The sequence below is a fragment of the Ciconia boyciana genome, chromosome 1 (genome assembly GCF_034638445.1).
Source record: "Ciconia boyciana chromosome 1, ASM3463844v1, whole genome shotgun sequence".
In the NCBI taxonomy this organism is placed as follows: Eukaryota; Metazoa; Chordata; class Aves; order Ciconiiformes; family Ciconiidae; genus Ciconia; species Ciconia boyciana.
The window spans coordinates 38,410,219-38,433,959 of NC_132934.1; the positions used below are offsets into that span (position 1 = coordinate 38,410,219).

Genomic DNA, 23,741 nt, shown 5'->3' on the forward strand with positions numbered 1-23,741 from the left:
AAAAGCAAGTGACACAAACCTATCACTTATATCTCTTTCTCAGTAAAAATTGGAAACCTCTTGCTATGTTTTGCCAGCAGTGAAACAGCTTCTAAATTTAGTTCCCTATAATTATAGTTACCTCCCTAAAATGACAGCAACCTGGTGCTGGTCAATGTGTTTTCCCTGCCATCCATACAATACATATGGTTAAATACAGAGCATGAACAGGTTTTGGTTCTTGGGTTGGATTAGGCATCATTGATAGCTAACAGTTTAATGTGGGGGTTTGGTTTGTTTTTCTTTTCAATATGGTACTGCTAATTTCTTATCCAATGGTTGTTGGCAGCAATAGGTATTAGGTCTTAGATCCTGAAGGAAAAATAATTATCCACTGAGACTAAAGGAAGTCAGAATGGGGAGGTAATCAATGCACATAGCTGATCTTTTTTTAAGAACAACACTAATCTGAGGAACTAAATATTACTAATATTTATAGTAATGCCTAGAGAGGTCCAGTGAAACCAGGAACCTAATGAGCTGGTCATTGGACAAACACATGGTATAAGGCTCTCTGAAAAAACAAACTTTTAATGAGACAAGACCACTTAAAGGCTGATAGAAGCAGCACATGTTCAGAGGAGTGAAATGAGTTGTCCCAAGCTACGCAGTAATAAATAAACAATAAGAGTTTTGCTGTTACCAAAACTCATGCTTGCCTGGTATTGTACATGTTCAAAATCAATTTTAATGGTTCAAGGCTTCAGTACTAAGTGAGCCTTTGATTAATCCTAAACACATTCAGTTCAATAAACTTCTCCTGTGAGAGTGGGTTATGAACTGAAATTTTGTCATTTAACTGTTGAGTAAAAAAGCTTGGAATAGTAACATTGTTGTGACTGATAACTATTTTCTCCTCTTCATCTTACTCACGAACTTCAGCAAAAAAACTGACTCTGTGTCAAACTTACTTAAATGACTAACGTACATACTTTTTTTCAGGAAGGGGAGGTGGTAGTTTGAGGTTTGTTTGCTTTGTTAGCTGCTTCCTTTTCCAACACTTGCAGAATGTGCTCTGTGAAGTTATGGCCCACATGGGAGATGAAGGGAATTATGTGATCTGGAGGACTTGGAGTTGCAATAGCTTCACATACACGCAAAACTTCATGGGAAAGTTTCCATTTCTTTACAGAACTCGTGGCATCTGCAAATGGGAACCAATGTATGTGTGATCAAAGAACTTGAGTGGTGGTGGAGGACTTCCGTATTGACTGACCAAGATTTGTGGTTCCAAGAGCTCTATGGGGCTTATATTAGCTTCTCTTGGAGTGAACCCCGTTCCCCTCCCCAACCCCAGAAAGGGTTTTGTTTCTGTTCCTGTGTAACAGACCTCTGTCTGCAGAAGCCACGTGTACTAGAAGAGGGAAGATCTGTGCTGGAAGCAGGACTCTCTTATCCTTGGGCAGTGCAGGAACAACCTGTCTCTTTGCTACGTGTCTAATGAAAGCCTTGCACAGCCTGAGCCTAGTCTTTGATGGATGTCCGTAGCATTACTGCAAATAAGTACTAAACAGCATATAAAAACTTTTATGTATAAACATGGTCCCATTCCCGTAGTGCTTCCTGGCCCAAAGCAAAGGCCTTTTGTGGTTAGTAATTTTTCTGACTTTGGCAATTACTTTTTAATCTAAGAACTTTGAAAGTGTTCTGTCTGTGGATAAATCTTGTCTTGGGGACATAGGATGTTTTTTCTTTCGTTAATTATGTTGGGGGGATTGAAATCATGCTGTTCCTAAAGTAACAGGTCAGACCAACAAAGCTGGCGATCCACACTGTAAAATTCAATTTCTATGCTAGGTGCTAAGCAAATAACCAGATTCTAATAAAGGAAGAGCAGCTCAGTTTTAGAGCTGGGAGCCTGCAATCTGCTATGACCTCCATTCTTCTGCAAATATTATCTTAAGCATGCCTATAAATCATACCTGTCAGAATTCTTTTTTCATACGTTGCATTAGTTTTTCTGCTGACTTGGTGATTTGTTTTTTAAAATGACCGTGTAACATTTAAGCAGGATTCTGGGGTGTGAATACTGGCCAAGATATGCATTTCCTTAATATCATTTAGCAAGGTCAGGGAACATCTCTTAATTTTTATAATCATGCTTTTCAGCAATATTTTTATGTAGGCCTCTTAAACAATTTTTCTTTTTAATATGTTCCTTACCAAAATAATATTTTTAATTCTGTGCTTCAGTAGGGACAGTTAATTTCTCTGACAAAAAAAGGGCATTTGCTCTCTGAGACCTCACTTCAATTCATTACTTTGTATTTTATTTAAAAGGTCCTCTCTGTATATTTTATCAAGCATGTAAGCATTGCTATGACTTTTATTCCAGTTGTTAACTCTAGACTTTTTGCTACTTGTTACTACAGCAGTTAAAATATATTGTTACTTTAGCAGTCCTTGCATGACGTCTTCTATCTTGCTCATGAGATGCAACTATGTGCTTAATGTAACTGCATATGATCTGCTTTACTGTTATAGTCGGCACGTGAAGGTGATAAGTAAAATAAATTAACTCCCTGCCCCCTCACATTTCTTTTATTTTCTTCATCAGGACAACACAGATCACTGTGTTCCTCAAATGGCAATTATAACTTTAGAGTTTATTTATACAGTTGAACCAAATTAGAAAAAAAAAAAAAAAAGAAACCTGGATGCTGTTGTTGAATTCCGCCCTCCCCCCCACCCCCAATTTAACAACATGAGAAGATCCATCCACTTACTTATCTAACATTTTTCTCTGATTAAGAGCTTTTTGGAAGCATTTGGGACATAGAAAGCTTCTGCGAACTCTTTTTGCTGGGTGTACTTTTGTCCTTTTGGAACACAATGTATATATGTACAGAGACTTAAATGTAGCAGTGGACTTCAGCTTGTGATTAACACACTTATGTTTTAGTGTTTGTACATAGGTGTTCACATGAGTGCTAGGTGCCTATGCTTCCCTTATGGTCATTGTAGATCTAGTCAATGTCTTGCTCTCATTGCTTTAATATCCAAAGCTCTTCACAACCTACTCTTCTCTGTTGTCACATCCTTGTCAGTTCTTGCTCAGTATTCAAGGTTAGCTCATGCCTCCTACCTCCATCCCACACTTATTTTAAAACAAGCACCTTCTCGATTCCCCCCCATGTTGGTATTTCCTTGTAGATGTTTAGCCATGTTGAACTTGAGTTGATGATTAAAACCTAATCCCTCAGCCCTGTTATTGACCTTATGCCTTCATGTGTGTCCCTTGGTACTCATCTTTGCCATGAAGCCTACACAAACACAGTAGCAGGTCTTAATATAAGACTACTGTCCATCATGCTTTCCAATATCATCTCACTGTCTCCCTGTGCTCCTCCATATGCTAATGTATTTTCTTTTCTCTTATTTCTTTCTTTTAAAGCAGGCAGTCTGTTTTTTGCTGTGCTTGTACAGCACCTACTGCAATAATGCTGTAGCTCAGAATTAGGATTTATGGGCGCTGCAGTGAATACAAATAGCTTTAACAGAATATCAGGTGTACTCAGTTGTGCAAGTTTGTTGTCCTCTATTACTGGCATAATAAGGGGAACTAATTTATTTCTGTCTTGTGATCAAGCAATATTATATTTAAGCCCCTTTTTGTTTCCCGCATGGACAGTTCCGAGTTAAATCTCTGCTTTGCCCTTTCAGTGCAGCCATCGAACCCTATGTTAAGATAAAGGTTTCCATATCACATCTATTTTGTAATGTCAGAGTAGATTTTTTTTTCTTCCGAAATATTTGTGATGCCTGTGATCTGTGGTGCATGATGTTTAAAAAACATGAGTCGGTTTCTACTTTTCAGGAATTCTTTCAATTCTCTCCTGTTAAGTTCTGGGAACAGTCAATTCCCAGTGATGGGCCTGAAGTGAAATAGGCCACCATTTGTACCCAGCCCATTGGCACTGGTTGCTGTTGCTTATGTGCTCAGGGTTGCTGAATTATCATCAAATTTAATTCTTCTGTCCTCAAAACCATTTTGACCTAGGAACTCCAGATGCTGTAGAATACTAGCTTTTTAATGGTGTGATGGTGAGAGTTGGTGACATAGGAGAGTTAATAATTTGTGATCTAAAGCATTTGAATTAACATATTCCTAGCTTTCAGTGTGATTGTGTTGTAGAGGCAGGTTTAAGACAAGCTTGTAGCTTACTGCTGAGTGGTTTCCTAAAGAACTCGGGAAAATAGGGGCTTCACGCTCTACTGGATTGAGTGGAGGTCTGGGAGACAGGTACACGCAGTTCTGCTGTTGCTGGCCTTAGCCCTGGTACTGTACAGATGTCAAGTCTTTCTGCACCTCCCTTGTCATGGAAATAGCTATGTATTTACAAATGGAGAGAGGTTATAGGCAGGTTCAAGGGGGTTACAGGCATGTCCGTACTTCTGTTTTAGCAACCTGTGATGCTTTTATATTCTCACCTACGTGATCTGATTGCATAAGCATCTTGTGCCATTCTAAGAACAACCTATGAATTGAGGGACTGCAGTCAGCCTTCCCTGCACTGATTCACTGCCTACGAATGTGGTGTCTCCCTAGATGGGAACCTGGTCATCACAGCTCCACCCCATTGTGCTGTAAACTGCTAGAAACGGCTTTCACAACTGATTTACAGATGCCTTCATTACAGATGTATGATATTTCAAGTGTTTTCATTGATGCTGGAAACGTTTGGCATACTTCTCAGGGTGTATTGTATCTGCCAAAAATTTCAAGAAGCAATATGATTATGAATATTATTCAACTTGCAAATACACTTACTAGGTGTAACTGTCCATCACTCCCAAAAGACAAATCACAACACACATTTGTGGGCAGGTGATGTTGGGGTCAAGGAGACCTGGCTCTTTTCTCATCAGTCCTGTCCTAGTGGATGCACGTGTGTAGTACCGAAGGCAGTGGATATTGTGTATGGGAGGGAAGGGGGAGAATGACAAAAAAATACTAAAGATCATAACGAAGAATCTTGAGTCTGAAGCTCTCTTGGCTGAATCCTTGTGATTGTGATAAGCTGAAGGATCATGTAGTATGTATACAGTTGTGAGCTTCTACAAGACTATTACTCCTGCAAGATTCATTTCCTGTTGAAAGATATACACTACATTAAGCAGTGCTATTTTAATGGTGTTCTAGATCAGTCCCCAATAGATATGGCTAAACATGTGCAGGCAATATTCTCTTTCAGACATCTGAGCTATAAGCAAAGCTCCATGGCCAGACAGCGTGCTCTAATAAGAGAATTCCCCACATCCTCTGTTTGTCTTAAATCCTCGAGGAACAAGTGGGCTGTTTTAGGACTTCCTTCAAGAGAAGGTTATGTTAAAGAGTACTTACTGTCTTGTCAGTTTTTGAAGGGGGAAATAAGTAAGAAGGCTATGTGCCTGAAGTCTAAAGGAAGAGGATGCATTGGACTAGAATTGAGCTTGTCTGGATTTGTTTCTCAGCTCTGCTGCACGCTTCCTGAGACTAATAATTTAAATCTTGGTTCTCTGTTTCTGAAAAATCATAGATGTTATTTCCTGTCCATTGTGTAGTTTATATTTGCGCTGAGTACCTTTGTAGGCAAGGGTTGGCTCTCCTCTTTTTGTCTGTGATATCTAATACAGGACACAGTGAGGTCCTGACCTCTTTTGTGACATTTATGTACAAAGTGATACAAATGATGACTAATGCAATAGAAAAGTTTAAAATATTCATGCTGTGTTGATGAGACTGTGGTGTGTCAACACACTGCACCATTTTCCTGAGCGCTGCTTGTTGAAAGTGCATAAAACGAACCTTCTCTAGGCACAAATACAGTAGCAAAACTTCATTTTTATATTGGTTTTGGTACCATCTCTTGTCCAGTAAAGACAACCTTGGGTTACTTGTCTGAGAGCAGAGACTAGCTTGGTGGCAGAACTGAATCTGTTAGTCCAAACTCATGTTTCTCCTTCTGTATAACACAGATCTGTTCACTCTTACCTATAGACTCCCTCCTCATGTGCTCATGCAACTGTGGCTATGCAAAACAGTGGTACAGGCTCTGTGCTTGGTGGTCCACACAATAGTTACAGCTCGCTGGTAGGTCGGAGCATCTGCTCGCCTGCAGCGTCTGAGGTAGCAAGTCAGTAACAGAGGCTGTAGAGCAGTACTGGCAATGCAGGAGGTGATGCTCTACTTGCAGGCTGAGGTGGGAGGAGTGCTGGGCTGTGCCACCTTGCAAGCTTTCATGTTCAAGGACGCGCACTGTAGCATCGCTGTAGAACCTGCACCCCTTCAGTGTCAAAGACCCAACAAGCCAGAGGCCTCTTTTCAAGCTGTCAGAGGTGGCTCCATCTTGTGCGTTGGAGGAGTGTGAAGCTCCAGGTGGGTCATGCTTGTTTTTAGGCTTTGAGGATCAAGCAGAAGGAAGCGGAGCTGTTTTTGGCGGAGGGGATGTTTAATAATAGAACACATATAGGACTAGGTAGGATAGGAATTTTGTGCTCCAGTGGTGAAGATGGTTTAACGGGCTAAATTTATTTAAAATAGTTTTGCCTCCTGGGAGAATCTCAAACTGCCTTACTCTTTCTTCCTTCCAAAGTGGACATATTTCATTCCATGTGTTTTCTCTTATACATTACAATTTGAAAGTGAAATCTTTCCTCTTTTGAGGCTCATGAGGAACTAGAACGCACATCAGAACATGTGTTAATACAGATTTAAAATTTCTTGACTTTCTAACTTCTGTAGAGCTATTTGAAGCCAAGTGGTAATGGGGTTACATTTTCTGGTTATGTTTTGTGGGCTCTTAAAGCTAGTATACGGAACTCTGGGGCTTAGCAGACAATGGCTCTATGATGTGGTCAATACAATAGGTTTTGTCTTGTGGTTGCAATACTTTTTTTTTTTTTTTTCCCTCCTCATCCTATTGATATACATTTCTTTCTGATATTTGCTGTATCAGCAGCTGGTGTAGTGATGCTGCCTAAACATAATTTCTAAAATGCTTTGGGATGAAACATATTACAATATTATCATACAACATATTTATTACATTTTTTTTCATGGGTACGTGTTGCTTTAAGTATTTTTGCTAACACAGGTGTCCAGAAGTGTGGCAAACAAGCTTTCTGCCCAAACTTTCACCATTTTACTGGGAAGTTGTGATGCGAATCAGAATTACAGGATGTCTGTACACTTTTCTGTGAAATAAAAAGGGGAGGATGTGGAGTTCATGAAATACAGTGACCCAGCTGAAGATGTCTTACCATTTTTAGTCTTTTGATCACATTCAGTCTTCTTTGCACACATCAGAAAAGAACCAGTGAACTGTGCCTTCCAGTAATCCTGGGTTTGGGTAGTTAAAGCTCCATGCAAACAAACATGTCCTTTTCTTTAAAAGCATGATTGGTCTGTGGCCCCATTTCGGCTGCTGTTCTGTCACTGCCCCATCTGCTTGTGCTCATTCTCCCTTTCTAGCTGCCTGTCTTTTTACCTCGTCGTCCCAGTGCAGACAGGAGTGGGCTGATGAATGGGGAGGTTTAAGGTAAATGAAGTTTGTTTCTTTATGTCAAAACCTGGCAGTGATCATAGGACTGATCACTGTAAGGCCGACTGTAACAATTAAGCAAGTTATATGTGTGAACTAGTATTTCTTGTGAAGTATGCTCTGGCCTTAAAAAGGCAAGGTTAGCAGGTGGTGGTAAGACTCGAAAGAGATACCAAATGAGGAGGTAAGGTTTTTCAGAAAGTGACTCTGTTGTGTGGGAGGAAATAAATGAACTACAGGGGGGAAAAAAGCAAAGTCTCAGGTTGATTATTACAAAATGTCTGGAGCTGAAATATCTGGACTAGCCAAAATGCTTTGATCCCTCCCCCCGCCCCCGGCCAAATCCTTTCTGAGCATCATCTGTCTTGTCAGTAATTGCAGGTGAGGACTTGTGGACATGGCCAGACCTCTCTGCATTGGTGGATCAAACTAGATTCATCTAGTGACATCTTTGAGTTCAAATTTGTTGCGTTTTCACCAATTTGGAACTACAGTGATTTGTCTGAAATTTCCCTGTTGTTGAAGACTATTTACAGCTTAACAGTGGTGAATACAGCAAATTTATACAAGCTGCTGGCATGCAGTGTCATGCTTAGATGTCTGCAAGTCCAGGGAGTGGTGCAGAACACATCTTGCCACAGGCAAATTAGAGGCTTTGCCTCATCAGTGGTTAAAACCCAATACCATCCACTTTTCTAGAAGCTAGTCTCTTGCCCTTAAGAGAGAGAGAGAGAGAGAGAGAGAGAGAGAGATGCTTAATGGGAGGCTTATCCGTGTCTCTAAAATCCATTTGTGCTAATGATCCAGTGAGTCATCAAACCCATTAGTATGACTTGGCTTCTTCATTTTGTCTACTAAAGTTCATTTTTGCATTTTTTTCTTAAGAGTAATGTGTTAATTGTCTGGCATGCAGGAAAGCTCCTTAATGGTGTGCTGGTCCTTAGAAGTAGCCATGTCCCAAGTCACAGAATGATTGTCCTGATTGTTTCCAGTTTTCTTATAGAGTGACAAGATGGCAAGTAGGAGAAATAGCAGTAATGAGGACACCAAATTCTCACTTCGAGAGCTGGTTTTCCTAATCAGTTAAATATTGATGTCTTTCTTAGAGCTGATTTGTAATTGTTTAAAAATTGAAGGTAACATGATTATGTTCAGTTTAGTGGGATGACTGATTATCACTGCATGGATAATGAGTGGTTCCTGAAACTTTGGCTATGGCTCCTGAGACTTTGGGCAACAGCACGTGGTGTTGGGTTAGCCAGTCCTGAAACGATCCAAGAACGATCTGGTCCTATTTGTGTATGGTGCTCAAGGAAGAGGAGAATAATATTAAAGAGATTACATGGCTATTTCTATATGTAAATGTTTCTGTTACAGTCCCATTGGTACAATCTGTACACTTAGGGAGATTAATTCATTTCAAATTTGATGCTTTAACCACTAAATCATCATCTCCAGCTGGCACTGAAATAGAGTGATTTGCATCATCTACATCAGCAGGGAAGTGTCATCTTTGTTAAAAAAAGAACCACCGACACACAGACTTAATTATCTATTCAGAGTGCAAGCTAGCAGCTCAAATGTACTGACTTTTCTCCAAAACCAAACCAGATATTTAAAGAGGCATGATCAAAATCACGCTTCCCTGAAAACTTAACAGTAACTTCTAAAGATAGCTATAACTGATCTTAAAAAAAGGCTTGTTTCTGTGTCTTATATTGTGTATCTTTTATATAATTGGCTTCACTGCTTTTCTGTTGCCAGTTTTCTCCTATGTTTGTAATGTGGCTGAGAAAAACATCTTTTTAATAAAGGAACAAATTGTTTCAAAGCTACAGGTGTTGGCAGGTAGACTCGGACTTCTGGTAGCTTCGTCTCTGAGAATGACTAATGTGGTGTGATAAATCTGCTTTCCACAGAAACACTGAGTGGTTTAGATTGTAAAAGCTATCATTATTTCAAATACTTTTCCTTCTTGTCAATCAAACCACTAGTTTGAAATTCTGTATCAAGCCCTCTTACAATGCTGTTAGGTCAAATAGCACTGGAAAATGCATCTAATAAAATGCTGTTGAATAGCTTTTAACTATTTAGTGCATGGCATGTCATTAGTAATAAGTGCAGCTGCAGTTTAGATTCATAGAAAAGGCTGTTATTTTAGTTGAGGATGTTCAAATTCTCTGTGCTGGAGAGTCAGAAACACAGAAACTGTCCAGCCTGCTTGCTCTTGCTGCCGCTGGGGCTGTCCCTGAGCAGCCCTGGCCGAAGGCCCTGACCCCAGGCCGCCCTGGCATGGGGGTGCCGTTACATCCATTGCTCTCCCCTTGCTCCATGGTCTGGTAGTGCTTGTGGGACTCCTTCCCAGGACAGCTTTTTGAAAGGGGCAGCAGGACTTATCTATACATGTCCAGCTGTAGGCCAGAATTCCGCGTGAGGAGTCTCTTTGCTGGATGTTTAGCTCATTTCATTGCCGGCAGAAATTCCAATATTGGCCCCTGTTAACAGGCGTCAAGTGAGATGTGTCAGTATCGCATGTGTTGGCTGGTCTCTGTGCAGCCTGGGGACTGTGCAGCTGTCCCGGAGCCCTCTGCCACCGCTGGGCTCACGGTATTTCTAACCGGAGCTGCTGCTCCCCTTTGCCTGCTGCATCCCAGGTGGTGCTGGAGGAGGAGGAGGAGAGGCTGCTGGTTTATTCAGGCAGTGATGCTAGGATTGTGGGCGGGAGCAACTCTTTTTTTTTTTTTTTTTCCTTTCCCCTTTTTTTTCTTTCTCCTCTCCTTGTCCTCCCTCTTCTCCCCGCACTTCGACTTTGCTGTCTCTGCACTGCAGATCCCCGCTAGCCAGGAGAGCCGCCGCCGCCGCGCAGCCCGGCGGGGCACCCCGCCCCGCCATGCCCCCCGCTCCGCCGCCCTAGGGCGAGCTTTCGGGTACCGCTGGCAGCAGCGAGCGCCCGGCGGGCCGGGGCTGCCATGCGGCAGGACAGGCTGACGGGCTCGCTGCGGCGCGGGGGGCGATGCCTGAAGCGGCAGAGCTCGGGCGGCGGCGTGGGCACCATCCTCAGCAACGTCCTCAAGAAGCGCAGCTGCATCTCCCGGACGGCGCCGCGCCTGCTCTGCACCTTGGAGCCAGGTAACCCGCTCCCCGCGGCTGGGCGGCGAGGCGGCGGCTGCGATCCCGTAAGCGGCTTAGCGGGGAGGGGGGGGAGCGGCCGAGGCCCGAGCCCGGGCCGCCGCCTTCCCGCAGGGGCGGCTCGGCGAGGAGGACGCGGCCGGAGGGCGATGAGGGCCGCGGGTAGGCGCGGCGGGGGAGGGGGGGCTGCGCCCCGGGGCGGCGGCCGGCCCCGGCCCCAGGCAAATGGCCGCGCCTCGTCGGCCGCCGCTGCGGCGCGGGCAGCTTCGGCGGGGCCCGGCCTGCGTGAGGAGCCGTGGTCGCGGCCTGAGGCGCGGCGGGGTGTACGGAGCGAGGCGGCGGGTGGTCCCGCCCGGGCAGGGCCGGCCTCGGGTGGGGGGAGCGGGGCCTGCGAGGTCGCCCCGGGCTGGGGGGCGGGCGGAGGCACCAGCGGCGGGTGCGAGGCAGCCCCGGCGGGGGAGCCAGGTCGGCCCCGTCCTAGGCGGGAGGCGTTGGCGGGCCTTGCGGGGAGGCAGCGCGCTGGTCCCATGCCCGGGGGGCTGCTCCTGCTCCGGCGGATCCGGGCTCTGCTCTTTAGCTCTCCCGTCTCCTCTCCCCGCTCCTCCCGCCCGGCGTCGCCGCCTCGCAGCGCTTTTGTGCCGTTTGGCTGTGCCCGGTCCCTGTTGCCTCCTTCCCCTCCCCTCCCCTGCCCCCCCGGGCCGCGGCGCCGCTGCTTTCCGCCAGCCTCTCCCCGTCACCCCCCGCATGGCCGAGCCGCCGGTGTCCTGCGGTCTCTCCTCAGCCTCACCAGACCTTTCCCGCTAAACCTGCTAACTCTTGACTTGCCGGAGACCCCTCCTCCTGCCCAGCCTTTGTCTGCGGTAGGGTGTTGTCTAAATTCTCAACCGTGCCTTTCCTAAGGGGGAGGGCATCGGCTCTGCCGCTATTTTTTCTGGATCCTGCTTCAGTACCAAAATCTTTTAAGAACCGGGTGGTCAGGCAACAACGTGTGTTTGCTCCAGGGAGCTGGGCTCTCGGCAGAAGCACTGATGGGTGATCATTACCGAATGCTAGATTCTAGTTGCCTGCCATAAAAATTTTGGATCGTTTGTTTTTTTTATGAAGTATTGGAAATTTAAATTCAATTTAGAGCTGTCACTTGTAGCTAAAATACTGTTGATCTGTTGCCTAATCCTAGGCATTTACGAAACATGCAAGCCTGAGGTCTACTGAAATGTAGAGCAATGCATAGAAATCTGCAAGATTCAGTTTCCCATTGTACTAGCTGTGCGTACGTCAAGCACACAATGCTGCCTGCTTCTGTGTTTGAGATGAGTTTTGGGCACTGTTATTAATAAGGGCGCAGACATATTCTGGTATAGGTTTATGGGGTTGCTGTTATCAAGGAGATTTCCTGACTCGTAATTCACACAGACCCCTGCTCCTACAGTAGTCTTCTAATATCCCAGGTAATTATGTTATCTGGATAATGGCATTCTTTTACTTACACTCCCACAAAGACCAGGGGAGATGATCGGAGGTGCAACCACGAATGCCATAGTCTTACAGCTAGGAAATCCCACTGGTTTGGGGTTTCCATATTGTTCATATGTAAGTAAATATAATAACGTCATTCAGGATGCATACTTGCAAAGAGTGATGGAGACAGGGCACCTAATGAGCCCTTAAAGATAAGCTGAATTAAGTTTTCTTCAGATTTTCTTAGTGTCTGTATCAGCTGTCTGTCTGTATTGAGAAGTTTCTGTAGATTTTAGATGTCCTTTGATACATCCCAGTGAGCTCTGGCCCCTGGCAAAAATGATTTAATGCAGAGTTACTCAGAATGTTACTTTTATTTCTCATTTTGCAGACGAAAACCTACATTTAGAGATAAATTACAGAGCAAGGCTAAGAATCTTCCTGAAACAACAAGCGACAATAAGGTGGTAGTTTACGCTGCTATTTTTTTCCCCAAGTTTGAACTCTCACTGCCCACAAAGCTGCTTTAGGCCTTTTTCCTTGTTTGTTTTCTATAAAATATTTATTGGCTTTCCATGGGAGAGGTTTCAACAGCTGCTTTTAAGTACAGCCAAGAATCTAGAGTGATGTGCTTTGTAAGTTTGAAGCTATGGCTCATGTACCTGCATCAGAATAGATCATCTTCCTATGCTTTTTCTGGGTTAGTATTTCTGAAAAATTCCCGGAATTTGCCCCATCCTGTTGTTTAATGTTGCTGATGAATGGGGATTTGATTCCTTCACCCAGGTACTTGGCTGACCACAAGATTTTTCTCCCGTCTTGTGGCTCGTTATGTGGTCCTGTGCAGGAGAAGACTGCTAGGGTTTGGGAGTCCTAGGGGTATAATCTTCCCTCTTACAGCCTTTTGTTGTCGGGAGTCATTGTGTATTTTACATGGAAAAGCTAATGGGACTGGGTTTTGTGGGGTTTTATCTTTCTTTTTCTTTTTTTTCCTTTTCTTTTTTAAACAGCTTTTCTGCAGTGGTTTCTGGTGACCTGGTTGCAAGGGCATTGAACAGGCCTTATTTTGGCATTCCTTTACCCTTCAGAAATTTGACTGGTGCCAAACATATATACCTTTGTGTGTGCTTGTATTGTGGAGCTAATAATTCATATGTGTTCCCAACACATTCCTGCTTACATGAGTTAATGTGCTTTTTAGGTATGAAGCATCAGTTGAAAGTGCATGAACTGGAGGTGATACTTAATATGTCAAATGACGCTATAGCCTGGCTGGCTTGATGTAAAAGGGCTGAGTTGTACTGACAGTGCTTACAGTGCCCGAAAGTAGGAACCATTGCTGCATATATGGTACACTTCTGCCAGGCTGTCTATGCAGAGGAGCTGGGAAGAAAAGTTCCTGTAAAGCCCCAAGGGGTCTTTTCTGCAAAGAGCATGTATTTACGTAATAGAGAGGAATGTGGCCCAGAGATGGAGGATTGACAAAAAAGCGAAAATCCAGTGAAAATGGGTGCAGAAGGTCTGTGGTAGGGTTGGATAGGTGTGGGGTACTGAGCGGGGAAGAAGCTATCAGGGAATTTAAGTTAGTTTGTGGGGAGAAGGCAACTGAATGTAGAATTAAAGGCAGTTGCTGGTAAACGTAGCAGACGATGGAAGTTTAAGGGAGGAAAGATGGCATGTGGAAGGAGGCCCTGGGGAAAGGCTGGTGGTGATCCAGGCAAAAGTGGACAGGATGAAAATGACAGGACAGAGTGGGGAAAAAAAAAAAGTATGTGCAGGGGTGGGAGACTTGTTAGGAAAAGGGGAACGATGGAGGTAGGAAGGTTTGGGAAACCAAGAGAGGTTGGAATAGGGATAAGCATTAATTTCCTTGAAGCCTTAAAGTCCGAGGACAAATTCAGTGCAGAATTTGCAGAAACTGCACATAGCAAGATGGTTCTTGTGCCAGAAATAAGTAACAGGCAATGAGATGCTGCTCCCAGCTTGCTGATTGCCTTCCTGCAGATGCCCCAGGAAGTTCCTGGGTGGGTATAGGCTTTCCTTCCTCTGTCTGTACTGCTTGTGTTGCAGCTTTTTTTCACTTGCTTACTTGCTGTATTTTTATTGAACAAGGTTGTAATTTTTTGGTTTTAGGAAATGTAAATTCTTTAAAGTGGGTAGGAATGAGGAGAACCATTCCTGTAGGGTCTGTGGCTCACTCCCCACGGCTCTTCCCGTCTCCTATCACAAAACCATCACATAATTTGATTTTGGGAATATTTCTAATGGGGAACAAATAAGGGGACACAGACTCTGTGGCTTCTACAAGAGGTTACAGTGCATGGGCCTGACCGAGAGGTTCCTTGCCATACTGAAGGGAGTGCATCGTGTAGTCTGGTGTTACCACATAATGTTATTCTCATTTCTAGTAATTTTCACACCTGTCTTAATTCTCTGCCATGTTTTAATAAACTTTTGTAGATGGAGGTTCAAGGGTCTCATTTCAGTCTCATTTAATCAAGAGAGACAGCTGTCTGGGCCCCTGTGTCAGCTCCCTCATCATGATGTTCATGTAAATGATAGATACATTTTGCCTTACTGTGGGATTATATCTTACTGTGCTTGATCTTTTGCAGTCTTGGCTGTCTCTGCTTGTGTCTGTCTTGGGAAGCTTATAAGACAAAGAGAGAAGTTGTCACTGAGATCTTTAAGTCTTAGAAAACTGTGAAGTGATTAATATTTGGCTGCTGAGTTGGAAATGAATACATGATTATTTTGGAAGGCTATTGCTTCTTTGCTACAAGGCAGTGTTAGATAACATGTCAACATCTGTTACCTTAACAAAAGGAGTTCTTGGTCATGATATCTTTTTGTATGTATTAGTGTTTTCCAGTACTTACCACTAGATTGCTTGGGAATGAGACTCACTTTTTCGCATTTACAGCAAACGTGATACAATTTCATCTTAGTAGGTTACTGGCATTGTTACATTGCTTTGAATTATTGTGAAGAGATTTATCTATTGGGAGTCCCTGCTGAGTGCCATGGAGTTATGGAGAAGAATACAAATAAACAGCTACTTCCAGGAATAACTGTTAATCCTTTAATGTTTTTCAAGACATTTCTATTATGGTTCGAAGCTTTTATTTTTCTAGATCTGACAAGCATGTCTTTTAAATCTGAAGCAGGGAAATGAAAGCACCAATCCCTAGGTCTCAGCGATGCAATTCTAAAATGCTCAAATTCTAAACAATACTGTGTTTTGTGTGAATTTTCTTTTTTTCTCTTCCCTCTCCCCCCACCAAAGGAAAATTTAAAAAAGCCTTGAAGGAGAAGGCTTTGTCTTTATATATTTATCAGGCAGTAAGGCTTTTAAATTACTTACCACCACTTCAGTATGCAAATGCTGAAAGGCATTTTACATTCCGTAACTAGCAAATGCCACCACAGTTTGGGTTTCTATCAGACTCACAGGCTTAGTCCTCCAAAGCACTGAGTATTACTGGTGAGTTGATTAGCATGGATTTTATATACTTAAAACCTTGCAGGATTAAAATATGTTTTTTTTAAATATATATGGCTATTAAAATATATGTTTAAAATGTTTGGCTTGATATTCTAGAAATACAAGAAGCTATGCATAACATAATTTTAAATATGGAGTAATACATTGTATTAAATTATGGAGGAAAAATACCGAAAGGCTTTATTCTTTGTGCTGGAAGACTTGAGGGATGCGGTGCAATGCGACGCGGTGTTCAGCACCTGAGCTCTGGACAGCGGCATTTGAAGGACCAAAGAATTGTACATTCAAAATGCGAGATATAAAGCAAATTAAAAGTGTCACTGTTCTTCTGTTATGCCACTGCCGCTGTTTTGGCATACTCCAGTGCCACAATCAGGATCCTGTGTAGGCCAAACTTGAGATCCTAGTATTTTATGTAATATTGTATTTTATAGACTATTAGCAGGCGTGCTTTATAACAATTAAAATAATTTTCTCATATGGCCAAAATAAAACCTAAGCTTAAATAAGAATACTGACCAAATGTGCTTTATGTTCTGAGGAATTATAAAAAAATTGATATTCTGAGCAATAAAATAATTTTAGCACCCCAAACTTAGAAATGAATTTTGAGTGATTTAATGTCAAGAAGTTGAAATAGATGGAAAGAAACTCTTTGTCTCTGTATATATTTTTTTCTGTGGATGCATATGATAGTACAAATATAGTTTGTAGAATAGTGACCTACATGATTTGTAGTGAAATGAGTTGTGCCGAACTACATCATTAGAGTAAAGAGGGTATTACTGCACTTTAAAAACGCTTTGTCCATGTACTTCTTAACATGTGCCTTGAATCCACTGTGAAGACAAGAATTCACAGAAACAGGTCGAAATGTAGCTGTTGAAACATGTAGCTGAAATCTTGTGTTCTTATTTCAATTGTCATTTGTTTTTTTTCCCTTCTGAGCTAAAATAAAATAATGACCATGATTATTTTTTTCCTTTTTGTTTCTAGGGGTTGATACAAAATTGAAATTCACTCTTGAACCATCTTTAGGTCAAAATGGTTTTCAGCAGGTAATTTGATTAATTTTTCTCTTAAGTTTATGAAGGACTGGGTTCTTTTCAGTCAAGGTGCTTGCCCTAGTTCTAAAGTGCATCTGCCATCATAATGTCAGCATATTATTTGCAATTGCATCAAGAGCTGTTCCATTAGTATTTGGAACATGCATTAGGCTTTCATTGTTTACTCAGATATCTCATAAGACTCTGTGTCCTACAATATTATATTTTTGTTATATGATTAAGTAATTAATCTATATTTACCCTGTGAGTGGATTAAGCAGTTAAACTCTGAAATGTGTGCAGTAAAAGGAAATGAATGTGCATGTCTGCAGTGTTATGAATGTTGCTATACTGTTGCATTAAACTAATGGTGAATTTTATACATTTTGGGATGCTTTTGCTTTTAGTGGCATGATGCGCTCAAAGCAGTGGCCAGATTGCCGACAGGCATACCAAAAGAATGGCGGAGAAAGGTAGGTAGACCTCTACACTTTGTGGGACATATTGCCTGTGGATTTCTCAGGAAACGTGAATGACATCAATATTATCAGTGTTTTTTGTCAAATATTTGGAAGTTTTAAGTGTAAGTTGTACTGGGGATTTTTCCTAGTTTACATTCTTCAGTGATAACCTCACAGGGCAGCTGGAGAGACTGAGGAGACAAGTAAAGATAGTGTTTTCAATAATCGGGCTCTTTCTGCTTGAGGCTTAGGTAACTTACTGTGGTGCAGATGTTATTGCTTCATTCTGTCAGTCTCAAGGAATTGCATTGGTGAAGCTGCCCCCACAGCTGAAGATCAGCTGAAAGGAGAGCAAATCTCCAGTGTAGGCTGTTGTACTTATGAAGGTGAAGTTGATAGATGCTAGTGCTGACAAGAATGCTCATAGAAACATTTGATGGGGGAAAGGCAGATTGCTTAAATTAGGGAAGTTCAGAGTCAGGAGTGATGTAGAATGGTAGAGAGCGCCATTAATGGGAAGTTGCACTGAGTGAGTGTTGTAGGAAGGGGTCCAGTGGGATTTTGCTAAACTTACTCTATTGCTTTCTTCAACAATGTTTGAAGTTCCCTAGCCTAAAAAAAGGCATGTCTATTCATCTTTTCTATAAAACTGAGTCATACAATCTCAGCTTTAAAAATGCAATTTTAATAAAAGTAATATTTTTAAAGCTGTATAAAATATATGTAGATCCATATATTTTTGATGCACCAGATTAACTTCCTTTTCCTGTTTCCTTTTTGCTATCTTTCCAAACTGAACTGTTCCTCTTTACAAATCAGGAGGGAAGGAAACGGAAGACTTACAGTGGCATTGTTTTCCTCACACCACTATGATTTTGTTTTTAATTTATGACTCCAGTGAATCATTATATCCACCTAACAGCCTTTTTTCTTTCCTGAAGTGTTCTTTCCTCACACTCCGATAAGTCTCTCAGACACTTTTCTGTGGTACATGAGTGGCAGAGGTCCCAGAATCACAGAATGGTTGAGGTTGGAAAGGACCTCTGGAGGTCATCTGGTCCAACCCCTCTGCCCAAGCAGGGCCACCTACAGCTGGTTGCCCGGGACTGTGTCCAGATGGCTTTTGAATATCTCCAAGGAAGGAGACTCCGCAACCTCTGTGGGCAATCTATGCCAGTGCTCTGTCACCCTCACAGTAAAAAAGTGTTTTCTGATGTTCAGATGCAACCTCCTGTGTTTCAGTTTGTGACCATTGTCTCTGGTCCTGTCACTGGGCACCACTGAGAAGAGCCTGGCTCTTTGTACCCTCCCTTCAGGTATTTATATGAATTGATAAGATCCCCCATGAGTCTTCTCTTCTCCAGGCTGAACAGTCCCAGCTCTCTCAGCCTTTCCTCATAGGAGAGATGCTGCAGTCCCTTAATCCTCTTAGTGGCCTCTTGCTGGACTCTTATCAGTAGCTCTGTATCTCTCTTGTACTGGGGAGCCCAGGACTGGACCCAGCACTCCAGGTGTCTCACCAGTGCTGAGCAGAGGGGAAGGATCACCTCCCTCGACGTGCTGGCATGCTCTGCCTGCAGCCCAGGAGGGTGTTGGCCGCCTTTGCCGCAAGGGCACATTGCTGCCTTGTGGTCAACTTGGTGTCCACCAGGACCCCCAGCTCCTTCTCTGCCAAGCTGTTTTGCAGCAGCTTGGCCCCCAGCATGTACTGCTGCATGGGGTTGTTCCTCCCCAGGTGCAGGACTGTGCACTTCTTGGCGTTGAACTTCATGGGGTTCTTGTCAGCCCGTTCCTCCAGCCTGTCAAGGTGCCCTTGGGCTTATCAGGCACTCCTCCCAGTTTTGTGTCATTGGCAGACTTGCTGAGGGTATGCTCTGCCACATTGTCCAGCTGGGGTCTCTGTCTTTTCCTTCTCATTCTGCCCATCTCTGTGTTTGCTCACACATGACCACATGATGCTAACCAAAGAAGTAGCATTAAGAAAAGGGATGTGGTCTTTTCACTGCCATTCCCTGGTTTCCCAATGATTTTAAGATTGATACCAAAATAAAGGAAGCATTTTGTGTTGGCAGCATGCTGATTGCCTCCTTTGCTGGCAGCAGAAGGATCAGGGTGACATCTGCATTATTGCTGTGGCATGTGACATTTGTTTTCTGGGGCTGGCAGAGATAAAGAATCCAGTCAAACAACATCAGTAGGATGTCAGCAGTGCCAAAGGCTGCTGGGAGGCAGAACAGCAGCATTCCTCCGCATGAGTGGCTTTGCAAAAGTGTGGGAAGAGACATTTAAATGCAGAAAACATGAGATTCTGGGAGTTGTCTATAAATTCCTTCATCATGCAACTATCTGTTTAAGTCTGTGGGAAGTGTCTGAATTGCTTTTCTCACTTGTGTGAGTTAATGGCTGATATAAAACTTGACCAATTTGCTTTCATGATTTCTTTCAGTTTCCTGAAGAGAAAGATCCTTTGTTGTTACTTGTTGTCATGGTATGATCTGTCATGTGTCTTTCATGGTTCAGGAACTTTTCAAATGTTTAATAAAGGTCCAGCCTTTGTCTTAGATACGCATGCATAAATCTGTTCTGGTAATTATTAGGCTTTAAAGATAGTCAAAATGTTTCTTTTCGGAACTCCCTGTAGCAGGGACAGTTTAGGAAGCCCTCTTGAAAGAGTAAGTTACTCCGATCCAAGTGATACTTTCAGATCAATTCCAAATGGTTAATACTAGACAATATTTCTTCTGCAAAGTTGATCAGAAGAGATCTTGATAAAGAGAGGCACCACTTAGATTTCTTTTGTGGGATTTCCAGGAGATGGATCCATGGTTGAGTCTGAGGAAAGCCTGCAGCAGCATTGCCTATTAATAAAACCCCTTGCTGGTTATGAGGCTAGAAGAGCTGAACTGAAAAGGAGGCTCCTTGCAGGAGAGTGTGCTTCCATCTTGGAGGGCCCCTGTGGATTCAGTTTCTGACAATGGACTTGCATCTTTGTAAGCAGTTCACAGATCTGGACACCTAATGCTAATGGTTTCCTTCCTTTTTGTTTTAGGGAGCAAGGTATTACTTTAATTGTGCAAAAATTTTTTTAGATATAGTCCTCTTCTGCATATTTCAAGTCTTAACAGCAGATCACATACGGGTGAGGCTGATGAGGTTCATCTAACAGTATATATCAAAACTGTTCATATTTTATCTGACAAATAATTCATTTTGTTGACTTGCTTTGTGTGTTTCTAGGTTTGGCTGACCCTAGCAGATCAGTACTTACACAGTATAGCCATTGACTGGGATAAAACCATGCGTTTCACATTCAATGAAAGAAGTAATCCTGATGATGACTCTATGGGCATCCAGATAGTAAAGGTAGCCAGCTAATTTGTTATTTTATCTTAATTTTTTAATGAAAAGTTGAATTTTTTTTCATAGATGGAATTTGGATTTATTTTGTTCTCTGCGACTGCTTTGGCAAAAATTACAACTTAATTCCCTTTGGCCCACCAAAATTATTTCTTTGGCTTCTTTGGTCCTTCTTCTGCACTGGTCTGGTTAGTGTTAGCTGGGAAGAAATTTGCTTTTACTAATTTATTTTTTTTTCTCAATTTCTACTTTTTAAAAATAAATACTGGAGTTTAATGGAGACAAAGGAACATAAGTGGTTTTTTTTCCTCTTTTCTATAAACACACACAAATGTTTGCTTGCATTAAAAAGTATGTTTTATAATATAGCAATTGAACATTTTTGAGTTATTTTACAGGAGTGAAACACCTTTGTCTATGTATATTTCTCACCTAATTAATGTTTAATATTTAAACTAGTGGGCCGTTTTAAGGAAGAGCTTAATAGATTTGTATTGCTGTGGTGACTTAAATATTAGTCTATTTACCTATTTAGGAGAGATTGTGTTCTATAGTCACCTTAATTAGAGTACACAGAGCAAAATACTTTGTGTTCCTGATTATTACAGCTGTCATCTGTACTTGGTAATTTAAGCTTATAGATATTACTTATGAAATATTAAACATTGTAATACATGTTGTGCCTTTAACTTATAAATTGCTTAAATCTCAAGGACACTGTTTCTGGTTTTTTATGTTTTGAAAACTTAGTTGCCTAGTAGTTCTTTTATACTTCGATAAAAACAGTTGCTCCTTTTTGTTCAATTAAGCAGCTGTTATGTCTTGTCTCTTTGAAACCTAGATATCTGTTAATATCTTCTCTGGCAGCTTCATATGAACATCTTTTAGGTAACTTGTTTACTTAAGAGCTTGCTGAACCTATTTCTCTTCACTAAGCTAGAGATTAGAAAAGAAACATTGTCATCAACTTTGGGAGTATGTACTGGGAGGGTGGAGGTGGAAGGAAAACTGGGACAAGGCAGGAGAACTAAAGGGGGAAGCAAAATGCACATCTTTTCTGCTCTTCTCTTTTTCCTTTTCCCTTTTTTTTTTTTTCCCCTCTCCTTTAAAGGACCTTCACCGAACTGGTTGCAGTTCTTACTGTGGCCAGGAGGCAGAGCAAGATCGAGTGGTATTAAAACGCGTTTTGCTGGCTTATGCCAGGTGGAATAAATCTGTTGGCTATTGTCAAGGATTTAACATACTAGCTGCACTTATTCTGGAAGTAATGGAGGGCAATGAAGGGGATGCCCTGAAAGTGAGTAAAATATTTTTTTTCATTGTTGAAGGTTGCTTTCAGTTAGTGAACTTTAGAATAAACCAGTGCGTGAATTTTGTAGACAGCCTAAAAGAGCAGGACTCAAAGGAGTTAACCAATGTATATCTGCAGATTGTTTATTATCCTGTCTGAGCTAAAATGGACAGTTTGAATGTTATCACTGTTAAATTTATTTTTTTCCAAACAGAAACAAATGAGGGCTTGGCCATAATAAAAATAATTTGCAACACTGACTTTAGAATATCTTATCCCATAATCCCAAATCTGCTTCCAGACACCATAGGTAGCTGAAACCTTCGTGTTCCATTATCAGCCTCTTGTGTGGCAGTAGCATGCGAGGCAGTTAATAAATCTGCTGCATTTTAAAGCAAATTCTAGGAAAACACAGAATAAATATTTAAAATGAAAGTAAATCACTTTGAAGCTACTTTCTGGGCTACGTTACTCATACAGTGTTTTATTTTTTTAGACTTTGTCTATTCTAACTGAAAGAAAGCTTCATGAAATTTATAATATGTCAGAAAATGGAAATACAGTTTACTACAGGATGTGGTTTAAGGTTTGCCAAGATCATGTGCAAATTTCCTTAAGTAAACTTGCTCATATGTGTGAGTTGGGGTCAAATTAGTAAAAGATTACTGTGACTCTTGAGATACTGAGCGATTTGTTTTGCCTTAGACAATGTTGTAAATATGGTAAATATTTAAATTCACTCAGAGCTCCTAAAATATAAAGCTTGTGATAGCAGAGTCCAGCTAGCTGGTATTTAGTACTACATTCTAGAGAGCTGCCTGTAATAGGAAGAAAATACCATAATATACCTACTTTATATCAGAGAGTAAAATTTCCTTTCAATAATTCTTGCTAAAAATTTCCTCAGTATTTTTAACTATAATTTGTCACATTTTATTGTGATCTTATACTGTCCAGAAGCTCCTAAAACACATTATGATAATATAGGAAATATGATTGCCCAAGGTTTATGAAGTCCAAATTGATTATAAGAACTGTGTGCATCCTTACATTATTGGATTGTCTTTTACTGTGAGCAGTGTCAGGCTCCTTGTGCTAAGGAGCCAGTGGAATGGCACCCGTCTGCCCTGGGGAGGTAAAGCACTGAAGGCTGTTAGCACCAACATGGGTCTTACCTGGCAAAAATAAGAATGGAAAATAAAGTAATTTCTTTTTCCAAGCTTAGTGCGTGGGCTTTGCAGGGTTGGAATTTCCCCAGAAGACAGAGGGAAAAGGGAAGGGGGGGGAAAAAAAAGGGAATTGGGGGTTAGCATGTGGCTGTTTCGTTGTTGTAGTCACTGTGTTGTCTAAAGCAAGTGATGAGTGACTTCGAAACAGCTGCAGGGGCTGTTGCCTGTAAAGCTGCCCTCAGGATTGGAGCTATGGGGAAACTATGTTTGGATTATTGCAGAGTCTAGGAGTTAAGGGAGCAAGGAGATTCTCGGGGCTCTCCAGTCAGGTCCCCTTTCTGGGAAGGACGTTATAAACAAAAGCTCTGTGTCTGGGAAGTGTCTCCCAGAGGCTGGGAAACAGCTGGTACTACGGACATCATGGGGCTTTAACAGCACAGGAGCCAACATGGTAGCTTCAGTGAATGCCCAGCCAGGGATGCTTGAGTCTTCACTAGTTAAGGTAAGCATGTTTAAGTTAAATCCCTTAAGACACCTCAAAGTTAGCCTACTGAAATTGTGGTAAGCAAGAAAATCACAGCTTGCATATATAGAAGCTATCAAAGTACGCGTAAAAGTCTCATAGATACTGAAGCTTAAAAACCATTTTTTCCTGCACATTATTGTGGGGAAATATTACAAAGTCAAATAATAAAAAGAAATGTGTAGAGAGAGATGTCATGAAGAAAGTATCTCTTGCAAACTGGTAAATGTGTGAAGCTGC

General features: G+C 41.9%; 1 protein-coding gene across 4 annotated transcripts in view; it reads left to right on the forward strand.

Annotated features, from left to right (window-relative positions):
• TBC1D30 (TBC1 domain family member 30) overlaps nucleotides 1-23,741 on the forward strand; it is a 56,845-nt gene that overhangs the window by 14,500 nt on the left and 18,604 nt on the right. Inside the window, exons 1-5 of one of the 4 annotated variants that reach the window (XM_072863022.1) lie at nucleotides 10,356-10,691; nucleotides 16,651-16,712; nucleotides 17,108-17,173; nucleotides 20,399-20,524; nucleotides 21,630-21,815. In XM_072863022.1, the coding sequence (XP_072719123.1) occupies nucleotides 10,532-10,691; nucleotides 16,651-16,712; nucleotides 17,108-17,173; nucleotides 20,399-20,524; nucleotides 21,630-21,815 (600 nt within the window). In that variant the 5' untranslated portion in view covers nucleotides 10,356-10,531. Of the gene's footprint in view, nucleotides 1-10,355; nucleotides 10,692-16,650; nucleotides 16,713-17,107; nucleotides 17,174-20,398; nucleotides 20,525-21,629; nucleotides 21,816-23,741 lie in introns of those variants that run through there. The other 3 variants (XM_072863040.1, XM_072863014.1, XM_072863031.1) reach the window with 3 other exon arrangements.